Source organism: Geospiza fortis, unplaced genomic scaffold (assembly GCF_000277835.1).
Source record: "Geospiza fortis unplaced genomic scaffold, GeoFor_1.0 scaffold106, whole genome shotgun sequence".
In the NCBI taxonomy this organism is placed as follows: Eukaryota; Metazoa; Chordata; class Aves; order Passeriformes; family Thraupidae; genus Geospiza; species Geospiza fortis.
The window spans coordinates 821004-838585 of record NW_005054377.1 but is presented as its reverse complement, the minus strand read 5'-3'; the positions used below and the strand labels follow the sequence as shown (position 1 = coordinate 838585).

General features: G+C 40.6%; 2 protein-coding genes across 5 annotated transcripts; one reads left to right on the top strand and one right to left on the bottom strand.

Annotated features, from left to right (window-relative positions):
- The first annotated feature begins 1147 nt into the window (after nucleotides 1-1147).
- On the top strand, nucleotides 1148-11368 carry LOC102043805 (cytochrome P450 2K6-like). 2 transcript variants are annotated; one of them, XM_031060243.1, is made up of 10 exons: nucleotides 1148-1186; nucleotides 3184-3299; nucleotides 4840-5002; nucleotides 6117-6266; nucleotides 7370-7530; nucleotides 8178-8351; nucleotides 8948-9089; nucleotides 9750-9934; nucleotides 10019-10160; nucleotides 11112-11368. In XM_031060243.1, the coding sequence occupies exons 3-10, from the start codon at nucleotides 4876-4878 to the stop codon at nucleotides 11297-11299; spliced, it is 1269 nt and encodes a 422-aa protein (XP_030916103.1). In that variant the 5' UTR covers nucleotides 1148-1186; nucleotides 3184-3299; nucleotides 4840-4875; the 3' UTR covers nucleotides 11300-11368. The 2 variants fall into 2 exon arrangements, with proteins under 2 accessions (XP_030916103.1, XP_030916104.1); XM_031060244.1 differs by lacking the exon at nucleotides 1148-1186 and having other exon boundaries at nucleotides 2960-3299.
- On the bottom strand, nucleotides 8238-17360 carry CENPQ (centromere protein Q). Of its 3 annotated transcripts, none has more exons than XM_031060246.1 (10): nucleotides 17338-17360; nucleotides 17131-17231; nucleotides 16455-16610; nucleotides 16117-16174; nucleotides 15871-15985; nucleotides 15646-15714; nucleotides 14936-15065; nucleotides 14594-14713; nucleotides 14232-14309; nucleotides 8238-8294 (listed from the first exon to the last, which is right to left on the bottom strand). In XM_031060246.1, exons 3-10 carry the CDS (start codon nucleotides 16605-16607, stop codon nucleotides 8286-8288), a joined length of 732 nt encoding a protein of 243 aa, XP_030916106.1. In that variant the 5' UTR covers nucleotides 16608-16610; nucleotides 17131-17231; nucleotides 17338-17360; the 3' UTR covers nucleotides 8238-8285. The 3 variants fall into 3 exon arrangements, with proteins under 3 accessions (XP_030916106.1, XP_014164105.1, XP_030916105.1); XM_014308630.2 differs by lacking the exon at nucleotides 8238-8294 and adding an exon at nucleotides 11435-13657; XM_031060245.1 differs by lacking the exon at nucleotides 8238-8294 and adding an exon at nucleotides 11435-13657 and having other exon boundaries at nucleotides 16117-16171.
- Between the last annotated feature and the right edge of the window lie 222 nt (nucleotides 17361-17582).

Sequence of the window (17582 nt, the reverse complement as noted above, 5' to 3'; positions counted from 1 at the left end):
TGAAATATACAACTTGTTTCTCCAAAGTTTTTCTACCCTAATTGCTCACATGTGCATTGCAAATGCCGGTGGCATTTGGTTCTTTGGCTTAGGGTATTTTCTTTGGTTAGTTATTTCCCAATTAATCAAAGCTTTGAATATCTTGAATCAGCAGAGCTTCATTAATAATCAGTTACAACTTCTGTGTAATACATGACTGGATACTTAAAAGACAAAAGCTGAAATTATTTTACTAAAACCCCTTTTATTCTTCCATGAGGAAGCCTTACACTGGCAGGAAAAGAAAGTAAGGAGTTAAACAAGACATGGAGTGAAGGATGAGCTCAAAGGATGGGACTGAAAAGTAAACAAAAGTTAAAGTACAACTACCCTAAATTTGAGGCTCATGATCATCAGCATTTCTTTTCTTTCTCATAAAAGACTGGCAATGTTTTATCCCTTCCAACAACCACTCAACACTTTTCCTGTCTTACCTTTGTTCTCACTTTGATTTTTTTACATTAAGAGAGTTTAATAAGGTGTTGTGGGGTTGGTGGTTTTTTTTGGTTTTTGGTTGTTCGGGTTTTTTTTTTAATGAGTAAAACTTCAATGATATCTTCTTTAAACTAACTAAAGGTCAAGCTTACTTTAAACTAAATAAAGGTCAAGCTTACTTGGTCAGCCGTTTTCAGAATACCAGTGGGTGACCATAGCTTTGAAGGCTGTTGTATTGTTCTCCATTCCTACCTCTGTCAGAGCAGTATTTCATTACTGAAAAGAAAATGTATTTGAAAGCCATAGGCTGAATATTTGCTTACAAAATTTCTTTTAACATTTGTGCTCAAATCTGCTGCTGAATAAATGCATTAATTGAATGATCAGGTGCCCAACTGTATTTATTTAACATTTCTTGGGGATATCTTCTTTCTCTCTTACTTGGGGAGAGATCAAGCTTTTCTCAAAATATATTAACAAAATATGTCTCCTCTTGCCAAAGGAGATCTCTTCCTGCTCTTCTCGAGCCTCCTGCAAACTGTTCATCTTTCAGCTTCCTCTCATTTCCTTGCTGTGTGTTAAATTCCAGATATATGTGGAAAACTCGACATTTTCAGTGCCTTTTTACCCACTCTGGAAAAGTGAAGTAGAATCAGGCAAACTGGAGCACAGTTGGACACTGGCCCTGGACTTCTTCCAGGACATCTTCCAGGTAGGTGAAATGTCCTGGTCTCTCCTCTGGAGCCCCCGGGGTCAGCAGCCGGCTCAGGGTGAGCCTGGCCAAGAGCAGCCTTGCTCAGGTCCCTCTCCCAGGCTCCCAGCTATGTGCCAGGCTCTTTTCCTCTAGGTCTCTGCACCCCCATTCCCTGGGGAATTCTCCCGTTCCTTCTCCCCTGCCTCTGGCCATGTGTCTGCAGGGACCCTGACACTCTGGGGAGAGGAGGACAAAGGGCTCAGCCTTGAGGCCCTGCACCTCACACAACCCTCAGGTTCTGGCCTCAAGGCCACATGCAACTTCAGTTCAAGATTTCTGCTGGAAAACTCTTCCAAACACTGTTCTGTGTGCTGTGACTCAACTTTTCTGTCCAGTCTTGCCCTTGGCTTGTTCTTTCAACATTTCCTGCTGTGCTGTTCACTCTCTGAGACACCTGAGTTAGGCTGTACCTCAGCCCCCTTTCCTCGGCCAACAGAGGACATCTTTTCCCAGTGCTGCGTCCAGTTCTGGGATTCCCAGTACCAAAGAGATATGGACAGACTGGAGAGAGTCCAGCAAAGGGCCACAAAGGTGCTGGAGTGATTGCAACATCTCTCACATGAGGAAACACAGAGAGGTGGGAGTTCAGCCTAGAGGAGAGAAGGCTCAGCAAGATCTTATCAGTATAAACACCTGGGGGAAAGGATCAAATAAATCAGAGCCAGACTTTCCTCAGTGTGTGCCCAGTGCCAGGACCAGAGGCCATGGGCACACACTGAAACACAGGAGGTTCCCTCTGAGCATCAGGAAACATTTTTATATTGTGAGAAAGACTAAACACTGGCACAGGTTGCCCAGGAGATGTGGAGTCTCCCTCCTTAGGGTCATATAATTTTTTAGGTCTTTGGAGATGTTCAAAACCTGTCTGGACACAGGCTGGGGCAAGTGGCTCTTGGTGACCCAGCTTGAAAGGGGGATTGAACCAGACAAATTCCAGAGTCCCCTCCAACCTCAATAATTCTGTGATTCTGTGATTTCAAATTCCCAATGAATTCAATGGAATCAAAGTTATGCCACCCATAAACAGTTCTGTGAAAATGCCTGGGAAGCATGGGAGAGAGCAATTACACAATCTGAAAACAGGAAAGGTGTCCTGTTTCCTCAAACCTGCAAACCTTGAGAAAAATAACAGACTGTCAGGCTGATGGGTTTATTAGAGGCCTGCAACTGGGTTATGTTTAAGAACCAAACAGAGATTCTCACACTAAATGTGTGAGTACTGTCTTAACTCTGCAAAAACAGGTTTATTAGGGATGAATCAGCTTGTGAGTCTCACATTCATACACTAAGCATATATGTACTGTCTTAACTCTGCAAAAACAGATACATCTGCTCTCAGCTTGTGTCTCACATTCCTACATCACACACCTTTAAAAAAATTAATCTCTTTGCACTACACTCCTGGGCAGTAGAATTTTGATTCCTCAGGAGTATCAAGGATATCTGTGCTAAAGGCAAAAACATGATTAATCAGTAACCTGGACAGCGTGCAGAATTTATGGCTTTTATAGCAAATGTCAGGTTGATGACCTGCAGTTATCCCTGTTCTTGGACTTTCACACTTGCCCAGTGACCCATACTCACCCAGTCACATTGGTTAGCAAACATATATATGCTCCTGTACCCTTCTGAGGACTCATTAGGAAGCACATGGGAAGAGAACAGGTCACAAACCACCATTAAAACATACTCTTCAGTGGAAAAGAGGTTTATGGACTAACACAAGAGCCTCTCAAACTAAATTATTTCAGGAGGACAGAGATCCAGTGCCCACATTTTCTCTTTTCTGTGGCAAATACTTGGCTGAATAGAGATGGGCTGGAACAGCAGCACTTCCATTGGTTTTGTGTTCATCCTGGCTTTTGTCTCCATTTTAAAAACAGCAGGTTTCTGGAACAGCAGCACTTCCATTGTTTTAGTGCTGATCCTGGCTTTTCTCTCCATTTTGAAAACAGCAGGCTTCTGGAACAACGACCGAAGACAGAACTTTCCTCCAGGTCCAAGACCATTACCTATAATTGGAAACCTTCTTTTGTTTGACTTGAAGAGACCCTACAGGACTTATCTACAGGTACTCATTTTCTTTTTTGTTGGTCCTACCAACCAAGCCCCATAGTCCAAGATGTCAGAGAGTTTCTCCTGTTGCACCTAATGCATTGCATCCATGCATGAGCCTTTAGCAAGGGACCCAGAGATGGTTATTTGAGTGGAAAATGCTGAATGCAGCATGGTTTCTTTAATATTTTATCCAGGTTTCAGCCTTCAACAACTTTCAAATTAATAGCAAGCATCCACCTTATTTTTGTGGTAATTTTGAGAAAAAGATAACAGAATAAGGAATTATTTTGGTATGTGGTGTAACCTTCTCTGCCTTCAGCTGATTAATGTACCTGGAGCTGTGACTACAGCATCTTGGCTTCACATTTATCAGCATTCTCATCTCCTTTTCCTCTTTTCTTCCCCAAAAGCTGAAGATATAATGATATACTCTTAATATTCAGGGCCAACCTTTGCCAAAACATTAAATCTTTCCGTTTTCTTCTAGTGCTTTCTTTACCTAGTTTTGCTGACTTTAAGTGAGTTCTATGAACCTTCTCCTTTCTTAGAGTTTTTTCTGCTTAGACATTAAAATTAACCATCTTCCCTGCTAATGATTTTGAAAGGTATATTTGCACCAACAAACCTGTATGGATGTTGTACCCACAAATCAGAAGACTGCTTAGATGCAATATCTGGAATATCACTGTAGCTCTCCTACACAGCCCAATTGTGTTGACAAAAGCATGTTCAGACCAGCAGAACCAACATGTATCTGCTGTAATTTAGTGATTCCTTTCTGATGCTGGATACTGGCTCTCTGGCTTGAGCACAATTCAGATATGGGTCACTGCTCCTGTTGTTTCAGCTGGCTGTAGTTGCTTACCACTTGCTGGACATTTTGCATCTTGATGCTAAATAGATGCCTTCTGTTTCTCTCTGCAATCCCACTAGAAAACAAGTGCATCAGGAAACCCCCCTCCAGTAGTCAGAAGAATCAGGAACACCAAGTTACACAAAAATGAATCTACCTGTACCAGCTAAAAAGCTACCACATTGTCTCTGAGACAGATTCATGGTGCATGTAATCATGCATAAAAAGCTTGAATGTATCTGATGCTAAATCCTGGCCCAGAAACAAACTGATTTATTTTTAATAAAATAATGGTACCAAACATTTGAACAGGTGTTCGGGTGTAGCCTGTGCACAAAAGAAACACAATAGCATGGAGCTAAGTATGAAAAAATGAGTCAAGAATTGAATTTACAAGGGTTTCTGAGGGCAGACAGAACTTTCAGAGCATCCTTTGCTGACTTGGGGTTTCAGCTGTTGATACTTCTGCTCAGTTTACCACAATGGAACTCTTCCCCCAACTGTTCCATTTAGTCATTATCCACCCCAATGTCTGGCATGTTCCCATCACTTAAATCTAGTGCCTTTCCCTGTAGTCAGGAAAATATCTACCATGTGAGTAACCCAGAAGCAGGACTGGAAAATAAGCAGCACTGGAAAAGGTGATGAATTTCTCTGTAGGCTGCAGAAGTTGTAAATCATTGTTCTCTTCTCCTAACAGCTGTCCAAAAAATATGGTCCAGTCTTCAGTGTTCAGATGGGGCACAGGAAAGTTGTAGTGATTTCTGGCTATGAGACAGTGAAGGAAGCTCTTGTAAACCAGGCAGATGCATTTGCAGAGAGACCTAAAATTCCAATCTTTGAAGATTTGACTAAAGGAAATGGTAAGTTGCTCTTATTCTTCCTTATCAGCTTGACCTACTCTTTTTTTTTTCTTCTCTACAGACAAAGCAGGAGCTGGGACAACACTTTGGATCAGAGATCACAAAAGGCATTGGAAATGGGGAGCAATTTCATTGACTTTAGCACACTTATTCAACTTTGAAACTACTGACAGTGGCAACAAAACAACCATAACTCTAAAAATAACTACAGCACATAAAATGGATAGTGACATACTTCCAGGATCCAGAACACAGCATCCTTGCCAGAGAAGCATTTCTAGCTCTCATGATATGGCTCTGAACTGGTGGGGTTTTGGGCTTATCATAGAACAACCTTTTCTGAAACTAATATTCTGTTGTTGCTCATCATTTCAGTGGTAAACCGTTCTTTTAAATTCAGAATGTGACAATAGATAGCATGTAGTACATAGAGAACAGTGGATTTATTTTAAAAAGGGAAATACTCTCTAATGAGCAGGGTTAAAAAATAAGAATTTCACACCCAAACTTCATTCTAATTTAGCATAAGGATTTCATATTTATGTCTCCAAAGATCCTTAGAAAAAATCAGGAATAATTCTGTGAACATTTTAACAGCTGCATCTTTTGATCATATTATTGAATAGAAGCTTGCTTTTCATAGTTTTTTTTTATTTAGAAAAAAAAACATAGTTGAGGTCATCAGTTAAATAATGTAACAATTTTAGTGAAAAAAAATTGATGATGGATATTTTAAGACATTACCTAATTTTTTAAGACATATTTTCCTACTTATTTTTTTTCCTGCAGTCATCAGAGATCTTAGTTCTATTCCACTTGCAAACTATGATGACCAGCAGTTTGAACTTGAATTTCCAATGTCCGCTTTCTTTCAGTGACAAGTGTCTTTGAGGATATATATTCTTCTTAAGATTGATTAAACAAACCGTAATATTTATCCTTTGCTTGTGTAATGAACCTATTGCTGAGGATTGAAAATACTTAAAGCACAGTTGTGTTTTTGTTCATCTGGATGCAATTTGTTTTAAAAGTGACTGCTTCTAAACAGCTCCATTCTATGCCTGAAAAATTATTTAAAATCTTCTGCCCCATTGAAATGTTCTCTTGGTCTCAGGGGTTGTTTTTGCCCATGGTGAAAACTGGAAGGTGATGAGAAGGTTTACCCTCACAGCCCTGCGAGACTTTGGGATGGGCAAAAAGGCCATTGAGGATCGGATCGTGGAGGAGTACGGGCACCTGGCAGACTCTATCGCCTCCCAGGAAGGTGGGTGGCTCTCAGAACCTCTGCTGGTCAGAGTGACTCTGAGATATGTACAAGCTTCTTTTTCCCAGCCTGGCCATCAAAGAAGGAGTCAGGATTCTTTTGTTCTCATTCTCAAGGTTGTTTAGTATTTCTTATCTGTAACATTCTTGCTCTGGCCTGCCGCAGTCTGTCTGGCAGGTCAGGTTGAGACACACTGGCCCTCGGGGTGGTGTTATCATTTCAATACTAAAAACTACATGTACATTATTTACAATAACTTCCCAATACCTATCACCTATGTTAGACAGTGAGCTTCTACCTTAAACCAATTCAAAAGTGCCACCATCACAGCAGAAGATGGAGGCCAAAAGAAGAAGGAGAAAGACTGGACACACCCAGATTCTTCCATCTTGGCTCCTGAACCCCCATTCTAAAAACCCCAAAAATCTATTTTTCACCCTGTGACAAACTTAACTATTATTCTACTTAAACTCTCTTGTCTTGTAATTCTTCATCTAAAGGTGGTAATTGCTTTTCCATGGGTCAAAATCAAAGTCACAGGTGTTTTGGGCTCTGTGTGAAGGTTACTGAGCCCCCGAGCAGGGGCTCAAGTCCTCCAGGGCTGTCAGAGGAATTTCCTGGGGTCCAACAGGTGGGTTGTTCATTCTGCAAACCCATGGAATCACAGAGTCACAGAATGGTTTGGGTTCAAAGGGACCTTAAAGCTCATCCAGCTCCAGCCCCTTCCATGGGCAGGGACACCTTCCCCTACCCAGGCTGCTCCCAGCCCAGTCCAGCCTGGCCTGGAACACTTCCAGGAGTGGGGCAGCCACAGCTTCTCTGGGCAGCCTGTGCCAGGGCCTCACTACCTCTCAGGTTTTGTCCAAGTATGCGGAGGCTTTTTGAGCCTTCTTAAGTTCAGACCTTTTCAGGAAATGTACACCAGTTTGATGAATTTGGCTCCTCTGGCATTTTTGTGTCTTGCTATGGTATTCTGACATTGGATAATAATCAATGATAGCAATCAATCATAACAAATAAATAGCAATATTTAACAATAAATTTACACTTACAAATTACATCTCTTTATTACAATGTAACAAATTCTCTTGTTCCTTGTCTAGGAAATCCCGTTGATGCCAGCAAAATAATTAATGCAGCAGTTGCTAATATAATTGTGTCAATATTGCTTGGAAAACGATTTGACTACAAAGACCCCAGATTTGTGAGACTTCTAAGTATGACCAATGAAAACATGAGGCTTGCTGGGAAACCTTTGGTCACGGTAATGATTCACGTGTTTATGTTGCAGTTCCACTGCACACCAATAGCAATACGGGCGATCAGTTTCTTCTATTAAACAGGAAAATATGAGACTTTGAGAGATAATTGGTTTACAAAGCATTTTCTTGGACAAAAAACTTTGAGAGACAGTTTGGGAATCATGAAGTCAACAATCAAGCCCCCAGTCACTCAAAAACATATTTAAGATACAGTTTGAAGAGTGCTAGTGAGTGAAAAATACCTTCATATATTTGCATGCAATGCTGCCACACCCTGGATTGATTTATGTTTATCTAGATTTTGAAATAGAAAAAAAAATACCAATGGAAGAGCTGGCCAAAATAATAAAAAAAATTGCTGGCCAACATTTCCATCTGCCTGGTGGCAGCTTGAAGCTGTTTGAGCCTGACACCTACACTGCTCCTGAAAAATGGTAATTTGACAAGATTTTTACATCTATTTGGTGGTCCTTGATGAATTTCCTACCACAATTCATCCACTCAGTTTTTCATGTTCCTAAAAACAAAATATTAATCTTAAGGTTTTGACTTTGTATATGCAAGGATGGCCAAATGTTGTTAATTTGTTTCTGTAGTGTTTTCAGAGCTCTGGCTGATAAACTCTCTCTAACAACTTCCACTCTCGTAGATGTACAACATCTTCCCATACCTTGGATTCCTCCTAAGGGCTAACAAGGCTCTCCTTCGAAACAGAGATGAATTCCACGATTTTGTCCGAGTTACTTTTGTAGAGAACCTAAAAAACCTGGACAAAAATGACCAAAGAAGTTTTATTGATGCCTTCCTGGTTAAACAGCAGGAGGTAACTGAGCATTTTTTTGCTGATTACATCTTTTACAGTTCTATGAAGACATTTTCCATTTTCTTTCAGTCCTTATACTTACAGCTGAATTTCTTTAGGGAAGCTGTCTTTGAGAAAATACATATGACAAAGTGGTAGAGTTGAACAGATACTTCATGCTGTTGAAATTCCAACCTCTTAATCAGTGAACATTTATCCTTATTTATTTTCTTCAGACTGTATAAATATATTTACCAAGGCTGCATCTTTTTATCTGCTCTCTCTGTTGTCCCAGCTCTAATGGCTCTTTTGAAGCATAACACATTACAGAATGGAATCACTACCTGGGCTTTACTGGGACTTATCTGGGGTCTCTGATATGGTTGGGTTACCTTCCCCATGGGGAAGGCATCTCTCTTTGCAGATGGTCCCAGTAAATACATACAGAGATATGTCAGCACTCTCCTCCAGGCACAAGCCCAAAGCTCTTCCTTGTCTTTCACACTTTTTTAAAATATAGGATTTATATCCTAGCAAATATTTATCTACATAAATTGCATTTTCACATGGAAAGCTTTGAGTTTTCATCCTTTTATCTCAACGACTTCTTTTTTCAGGAGAAATCCACTACCAATGGGTATTTCCATAATGGCAACTTGCTAAGCTTGGTGAGCAATTTGTTTACTGCTGGTGTTGAGACCATTTCCACCACACTAAACTGGGGCTTTCTGCTGATGCTAAAGTACCCTGAAATCCAGAGTAAGTGGTTTAATGATAGATACTGTTACATTTAGGGTATTAGTGACCAAACAGGAACCTGGAGGATCAACACATCTGTTAATAGGCCAAGATACAAAAAGCTGAGATTTCCAGCTAATTACTGTCTCTGCCCTCTGGTTCAGACCCAGTGGGGCAGAGTTCATACAGGCCAGGCCCTCTGCTTAGGAAAATCTCATTAATTAGTAAGTAAAGAGCTGTCCTGTGTTGGTCAAGGATTCTGTTCCAGGTTTCCCTCAGAAACTGTCAATAAACCAAGGTCTGTGCAGATGTTAAATGAACTGTGCTGAGGCTTTAGGGGCCTGAGAAGATTCATGGAATTGCCTTTGTCTGGCATCTCCATTCCAGCTGATGGGACAGGGTTGTTTGGAGTCAAATGGGGTTTTTGAGACAACCCTCAGGCAGAACATGGATCTTTAGACAGAGGAGATAGCAGAAAAAAAGTCTTAAGGTTTCTTGTTGGTAAAGAATCAATCAAACACTGTAGTCCTGTTCACCTCCCATTATTTCTGAAAGGAAAAAAATATTTTTGGAGAATTTATGGTTTATACTCCAGATCTATTATACCCTAACATCAGTCAAGCACACTGTGTCTCAGGGGTGAATGAGTCCTTGCATCTTAAGAGTTGATTCTTTCTTCAGAAAAGGTCCAAGACGAGATAGAGCAAGTGATAGGGTCCAACCCCCCACGGATCGAGCACCGAGCTCAGATGCCATACACAGATGCTGTTATCCATGAAATTCAGAGGTTTGCCAACATCCTGCCACTGGATTTGCCTCATGAGACTGCTGCAGATGTCACCCTCCAGGGCTATTTCATCCCCAAGGTGAGATGCCTACAGGATTGCTTCTTTTAACATTTCTTCTTTCTGATTTTGTCCAGGAATTCATTCCTCTGTCCTATTTTGCAGGGAACCTACATCATCCCTTTACTGACCTCAGTCCTGAAAGACAAGTCGCAGTGGGAGAAACCAGACATGTTCTACCCTGAGCACTTCCTTGATGCCAATGGGAAATTTGTGAAGAAGGATGCTTTCATTCCTTTCTCAGCAGGTGCTTTCTCTTTTATATTTACACAGAACACACAGTGAAGATGCTTCTGTGCATTCCTGCTTCCTTTTTCCATGTCCCTTTTAAAAAGTCACCAAAAATGTCAGCTGGGTCAAGATTTCAAATAGTTTGACAACAAGAAACCCCCAAATTCTGTGTAAAATCCAAGGACAGAAGGGGCTTTTGAGGCTTCCCCAGAGTGTGACACTCACCTGAATTTACACACCTGCACCATTTCCCAAATTATGGGAGATTCCAACCCTGCTCCTTCTCTGGCATTTCTCCTGCTTTGCAGGCTCTGTAATTGCTCTTTTTAAGTTCCCATACATCAGTCTCTGGCTAATTTATCTGTCATATCCACAACACTCTCCATTTTTTTATCAACCCTATTTGTATATTTCAACTCTGTATGATCTTTGAATAAGATTTTTTCTTATCATATTCACCATCTGGTACACTGTAATTTTTTTCTTTCTTTTTCTTCTTTCCTTTTTGAACTTATCACACTTCCAGTTCCCAGGTCTTCTTTTCCAGACTTAAGCCTAGATGTCCCAGCTGAAAGCACATCCAAGGAATGTCAGGTCTGGGCATTCCCTGGAGGGCTTATTTCATATCACAGCCATGCAATAGCTCTCCATTTTCAGTCACACAGGGGTGTTAACACCAAATTTTAGTTCAGGTTTTTCTTAGTTCTGGCCTTGAATAAAAACCCATCACCAGCTGGCTTTGGTATGATACTTCTGAAGATCAAAATTTCTCTTTCTCTGTTAACTTGTGCCCAAAAGATTTTTAAAATCTGTGTTCTTTATTCATACCTAGGATATAACATGCAAATGTTCTGGATTCCCGCTGACCTTTTTCAGGTCAAGAGCTGATAAAAGGGGCTTTTTTTTCTTCCAATACTTAAGAAGCAGCTCACTGATTCTCTTGTGGTCCTTTTGCGTTTTGTTCCAGGGCGGAGGATCTGTGCTGGGGAGACTCTTGCCAAAATGGAGCTCTTCCTCTTCTTCACCAGTCTCCTGCAGAGGTTCAACTTCCTCCCTCCACCTGGAGTTTCCAACTCAGACCTGGACCTTAGCCCTGCCATTTCATTTAATGTCATCCCCAAACCCTATAAAATGTGTGCTGTAGCACGTTCCTAGAACTCTAATCCATTGTGTTGCTAAAATGTTTAAATCACTTTTCCATGGCATCTGTCTTCTGAATTCTTTTACCAAAACAATCCATATTTCAATTAAGGTTTCTAGTACTTCTAAACCAAAGTGGTGTTTTTTTGGTTTTTTTTTTTTTGGGAGAGGGCAGAAATGGACCAGAAGTAACTGATGGCTCATGGATTAATCTCTTAGATCACTTAATCTTGGCTAAATAATACAGGCCTTCAGCTTTCGTATTCTTGCTGCCATGTTCACTGTTTGTTGAAAGCACATCCCAAAAAATGCTCCCAAGTCCAGGTTTTTCCCAAAGACATATGGGCTATGAAGCTGTGCTTAGGTTGTACAAGGAGATAAATGTGGGATGTTCAGAGTTCCAGGCTGTCAGAAGAGAAGGGCTGTTCGACCTTGGCAGTCAGGTGGGTTTGAAGCTGGACTGCATACCCTGATGTGCCCCAGTGCCTCAGTGCAGCTTCTTCCCTTGGCTCTTCTCCCTACTCCATTTCCATATGCAAAGAAATCACAGTTCTGTACTTGTTGTAGATCACTTCTGAGGAAAAACCTTAAGCTAAGTTGACCTGAATCCGGAAGTTCTTAAGGATTTTCCCTGAGTATTCCTTAAATGGATAAATTCAGTACATAAAGCATACACACACCAGAAAATGTCTTACCTACTTAAAGCCAAGGTTTGGGAAATTGAAGTTTCAGGTGCTCCCAGGTCAAATCACACAGCTGTGGTCACAGCTACACACACACAGATCAACACTGAACCTTCTGGAAGGGGCCTCAAATCTCATCAAACCAACAGTCTGACCATTCTGCAGCTCTGTCCAAGAGCATCCACTGTCGAGTTAAGTTAAGATCACCTCCTAAATGTCTGGATTTATGTTCCCTGGTTCATGTTGTTCTGTTTATGTGTGCATGACAACCCCAAAGTAACAACACCCACAGCCAGCCTATCATAAATCACCCTGTGTCAGGCAAAAAATTAAATTAATTATGGTTTGCCTCTGTATCTATCCAGCACTGTAATGCAGCAACTCATTCTTCAGTTACTAATTCAACTTCCTTGTGTGGAAGCTGAATTTGACTCCTACTCACTGCTCTTCTCCACACTTTCTTTTCAAAATAAAAAGCTTTCAAAAGGGCAAAGGTCTCTATGTGGTTCAGGAAGTTCAAAACCCACATAGTAAATCACCCTTAATGAAAGCAAAGGAGTATATCTTTACTTAACCTTTTCCTGGCATGCAAGAAAATCTTTAACCCATGTTCTGGATTAAATTATTTTGGGGTAATGGGGTTATATCAGTAACTGCTTCCCTTGCCAAGTGATAACAAATTTGAGAAATACTTCTAAATAATTATATTCCTTTTCCTGGGATTCAGTATAAAGCAAGTCTGGTTAGTCTGGTTTTCCTGATCCTACATGGTTTAGGTAATCCTGCGAGGAGTAGAGAGCTGGACTCAGAGATCCTTACAGATTCATTCCAACTTGAGATATTCCATGATTCTAACTCCAGAGGGCTTTCAAGCCCTCATAGAAGAGAGATAATTAGCTTTTGTCTCATTAAGAGTAGCAGCAGCTTGTAAACAGCAGAACAAGAGTTTTTGAAGCAAGTCAGTGTAAAGAGCTGACTGCTATCTTTCAGCAGGTAATTTACCTGAAAAAGTATTTCATGTTGTTTGATGTTGGTTTTTATAGTAAGTAACAGAAATGTAAGAGCCATTTTGTACATTTGATAAAAATTATTCCATTTTCTTCAATTGAGAGTTTTTGTTAAAAATAGTACGAAAGTTGAACAGGGGATTTACAATTAAGTATTAGATAAGCTTATTTTTACTACTTGTTTCAGGTTTAAACTCCCAAATAAAAACTACTTTGATAGGAGACACAGCCTTCAGTGATTTACAGACAAAGAAGTGCAAATAGAATAGAATAGTTCCCTTATTCTGTAAAAACACCCAAATAACCCAGGATCCATTTCCCTCCCTTTTCCTACGACAGGATATATCATCATTAGAAGTCATCACAGGTCAAAAAAACCCCAAAAAACCTTGACAGATGACTTAAATCACTTGAGTCCCAAAATGTATCTACACATTTATATACCAATGTTAATAGAAAATGTTTTAACAGAAATGCAGCAGTCACAACAGGAAGGCCATTAGGAAGAAAGCAGATGCCAAACTCAGCATGGAGACTCCACACATTTTGGCTTCTCAAAGCAAATCCACCTTCTCATAGGCCTTTTCAACAAGGGTTAACAAGTTCTTCAAGTCAGTTGACTGCTGAATAGCATTCATATCCTTTAAAAGGTCTTTCTGATTCTTTACCTTCAAAATTTCCTCCTAAAGAAGGAAAAAATCATAGACATCAAATAAAAAACAGCTTTTCTCGAGCCCAACAGGAATGTCACCTTCACGCAGCCCAGCTACAGCTTAAACAAAAAAGGATTCAAAGTCACACAATGAGTCTTCCCTCCAGCAATTATAGATATATTTCAGAAATTACAAGTTCCCTAGGGCCATAGGGTTTCTAGAAAAAGACAGGTGATGTTTTACGATCACAGAATTGTTTGGGTTGGAAAGGACCTTAAGGATCAGCTCGTTCCAAGCCCCTGCCATGGGCAGGACCACCTCCCACAAGGTTCCACTATCCCAGGCTGCTCAGAGCCCCAGCCAACCTGGCCTTGAACACTAGGGATGAGGAGGGTTTTTAGGGTTTTGTCCTAGTTTTAAATTAGAAGTATATAGTTCTCAATGAAAAGCACAAAAATGTAACATAGAAAATGAAAATCTATTCAAATTTTCTGAATTTTCAGATGTGTCCCCCTCTGGCAGAGTTTAAGGGATAAAAGCACATTCTGTTGCATTCCTCCTCATAACCAAAGTGTCTCTGAAAAGACATATATTCCACACTCACCTGCAAAGTGGGTGCCTGCAAACTGCGCTTGGGGAGTTCTGGAAGCTGGAGTGCTCCACTGCCATTTTCCTGGAATACCTAGAAAAAGAAGAGAATGAAGAAACAATCCAAACCCCCAAATACCAGGCACACAAGTAGGAAATTAACATGTCTGTCATAATCCAACTTCTGAAACCAAACTTAATTCTGCAAATGAAGTTGGAAAGATTAAGAAGATCCATTCCCAAAAGCATATGAGGCCTTCCTTAAATGTCACTGCCTGAGAAACAGCTTGTTTGAGAAAGCCCTGAAAGTCAGCCCATTCCTCTAGATTACAGGAGTACACAAGTAATTATTTGATATATTGATTCATTATTTTATACCTTCCTGGCATCATTTTCATCTTTCTCTAACTGGTTTTTGAGCACCTGGATTTTGTACCGCAGCTGCTGTATATTTTCCTCAATGCGGTCTGCTGATCTCTCTGCTTCATTTATTTCTTCCTAAAACAAAACCAAGACAAAACCAGAAGAAAATTTGCTTTAGAGATGGTGAATCTTTCCCACACAATCAGCACAATGAGTCACTGAAAAAACATCCAAAAAGAGACAGAGCTTTGCTGCAAAGGTGGCTGACAAGGATGAACACTGGATACTCCTCCACAACAGGACACATGTGATCAGCAGTGTGGTAAGGTAATTTCTTCCCTTCCTTGCTTTTCATACCTGCAGTTGTACCAAAGACTCCTCATTTGTCTCAAGCATTTGCTTCTCTGCCCTTTGAAGGCCCAGGATATTCTTCAGGTTGCCCAGCTTCCCTGGAGGCACATTTAAAGTCCTGAGCCTTCTCAGCACCCTTCAATTACAGAAAAAGGAAAGTATGACTTGTTTGGAGTTGTTCGCAAAGTGAAAATAAAATTATGGGGAAAAACTAATCTCACTATAGTTTTAAACTTAATTGCTGCCAGTGAAGTAAATGACTGCAGAGGGAAAGAAAAACTGCCTTGAATTGTTTTCCAAAATCATGTGGAGTAGGTGTCCAAGGAAAGAACCGGGATCAAGAAATCCCAAAATTCTCATGTTTGCTATTGCACTGACCTTGTGTGGTTTATATTCCACTGGCCTCTACAATCCCTGACTATAAACTGACATTAATTAATATTTTCCTAATATTTTCCCAGTTCTGACCGTTCTGCTTTTCAAATTAAGTTCTAAGAGAAGGATTTTAACTGCTTTCAAATGATGATCATTTTAGTAAAACCTGGAAATGCTTTTATGAAACATGATACATAGTTTTTTCCATGTATCTATATCTAAATATTTAGATATGTATATGTCAGAGGAAAGTTTTAGTTCACCCTCAAAGTATGGTACAAAACAACTGGGTAGAAGAAATCTTTTCTCTCCCTCTTTCCTTTTAATTTATAATTTCTTACCTGTTTTTCAGTACATTGAGGTGCTTCTGAACATCATCTTTTCCCTCCCTCTGTTGGGACAAAACAGATCTGGAAAGAAAACACAGGCAGAATTTCCATCACAAAGTGTGCAAGCACAGAGAACATGTCAAAAAACCACACTGGCTTTCAGTTCAAGTAATACTATGATTTTTACTTTGTTCCTTGAGGAAATAAAGAAGAACCACCAGGGTATTTGGCACTTACAGTACTACTGAATCCACTATATTTTCCAGGAACAGCCTACTGTTCTCTGACAGAGGCTGCCAAGACCTTATTGCAGCACTGGACAGCTTCATCTTTCTTGAAGAACCATTTTCTCCTGTTATCACAAAGGAAAAAGGGAAATATGACTTGTCAAACCTGGACAGAGAGCTTCGTGACTCAATTCAGTCAGACTGGAGTCAAAGGTGTAAAACAGTTCAGATTTAACAGCAAAGAACAGGACCCTACCTGCAGGGGAAGAGTCCTTCAGTTCCTTTACTCCCCTTTTGCCTGTCTGAGGGACCTGCTGAAGGGAAAAATTTACAGCAAACGTGGCAATTTTGAGACATCCTCCACTGTGCAATCATTCATCTATTCCTGTGAACTCACTATGCCAGCGTCTTACAAAAGTCTTTGAGCACAAAAAGCCCCAAAAAGCTTTACTGAAGACTGCTCAAAAGAGCTCTTCACACTGGGCATTTCCTCAAGAGGACTATTCTTAGTTAATGAATTATTCTCTATAAATTCCAATTTAAAAAATGCGAAAAAATACCTCTTTCCCCTTCCCCTTCCAAAATAATGAATACCTGTCTTTTTTGACCTTGTTTTCTTCCTTGTTCATCTGCTCCCATTTTTTTGCTAGAAGGCCCTTGTTGATTTTGTGATTTAGATGGATTTTTTGTTGACTTCCCACCAGCTGGTTTCCCCATTTTATTGGAAGATGTGTGGCAGGGTTTCATTATCTGTAAACCAATGGGAACAGGAGGAAACAAAGACAAAATTCATCAATTATAACCCATACAGTGCAAACCATACTTTAAAAAACAACAAAAAAAAAAAGTAAATTGGGCTCAACCCAGTAAGCCCCAAATGAGCCTAAATGAGATGAAATGTTTGAACATTTGCTAACCTAGAGCCCAAAATCCTGTAAATTTACCGGAATGTAGAACCACTAAAAAAGCATCCCCATTTGGAAAATGCCTCTGCCCATGGCAGGGAGTTGGAAATGATCTTTAAGGTCTCTTCCAACCCAAACCATTCTGTGATTCATTTTTCTAATTTTCAGCACAGTCATCCAATTAGCAGAACTTTTTACCTTAGCACATAAGCACAGTGGCCTCTGATGCAGTTTAAATCTACAGTTCCTTTTCTTTCTTAGAAACACGGGGGAAAGCCGTCACACGGAAGGGAGTAGCCACAAACGCCACCACCCTTCTCGTCTCTCAAGCGCCACGACTCAGATTTATTCAGGTTTTCACTCACCCCCTCAGGCCACTCTCTCCTCACTCAGGTCCTGTCACTTCTCGCCAGCCAAGCGTCCAAATTGACAGCAGACAAATAAGCCCCGGTCGGGTTAGTGAAGCCTAAAACAGGTAAATAAACCACATGCCAGGTAAACAAACTCCACACTAGCTAAATAAGCCCTAAAACACGCAAATAAGCCCTGCATGTCCCCTCCTCCATAACTACCCATGTTGTGGGACAGCTTTCACAGCGGACCGCAAATAAGGTACGGACTACAACTCCCAGCATGGATCGCTCCCCACCGCCACCTAGGAGCTTCTCCTTCATCGCAGTGCATGCTGGGAGTTGTAGTCGTCACCCATACACCCTCACATCCCCAAATGCCCGCTCCCTGGTGCTGCCGAATAGCATAATGGACAACGTCTCCACAAAAACCTTTCCACTCCTCCCGACTGATGTCACCCCAAGCC

Coding starts and splice junctions, on each gene's coding strand:
- CENPQ (XM_014308630.2), bottom strand. CDS start 16,607: ATGAAACCCTGCCACACATCTTCCAATAAAATGGGGAAACCAGCTGGT. Junction 16,175..16,454: donor AACAAGGTCAAAAAAGACAG/GTATTCATTATT, acceptor TTTTCCCTTCAG/CAGGTCCCTCAGACAGGCAA. Junction 15,986..16,116: donor GAAGGACTCTTCCCCTGCAG/GTAGGGTCCTGT, acceptor TTGTGATAACAG/GAGAAAATGGTTCTTCAAGA.
- LOC102043805 (XM_031060244.1), top strand. CDS start 3,042: ATGGGCTGGAACAGCAGCACTTCCATTGGTTTTGTGTTCATCCTGGCT. Junction 9,090..9,749: donor AAAGTACCCTGAAATCCAGA/GTAAGTGGTTTA, acceptor TTCTTTCTTCAG/AAAAGGTCCAAGACGAGATA. Junction 10,161..11,111: donor TTTCATTCCTTTCTCAGCAG/GTGCTTTCTCTT, acceptor GTTTTGTTCCAG/GGCGGAGGATCTGTGCTGGG.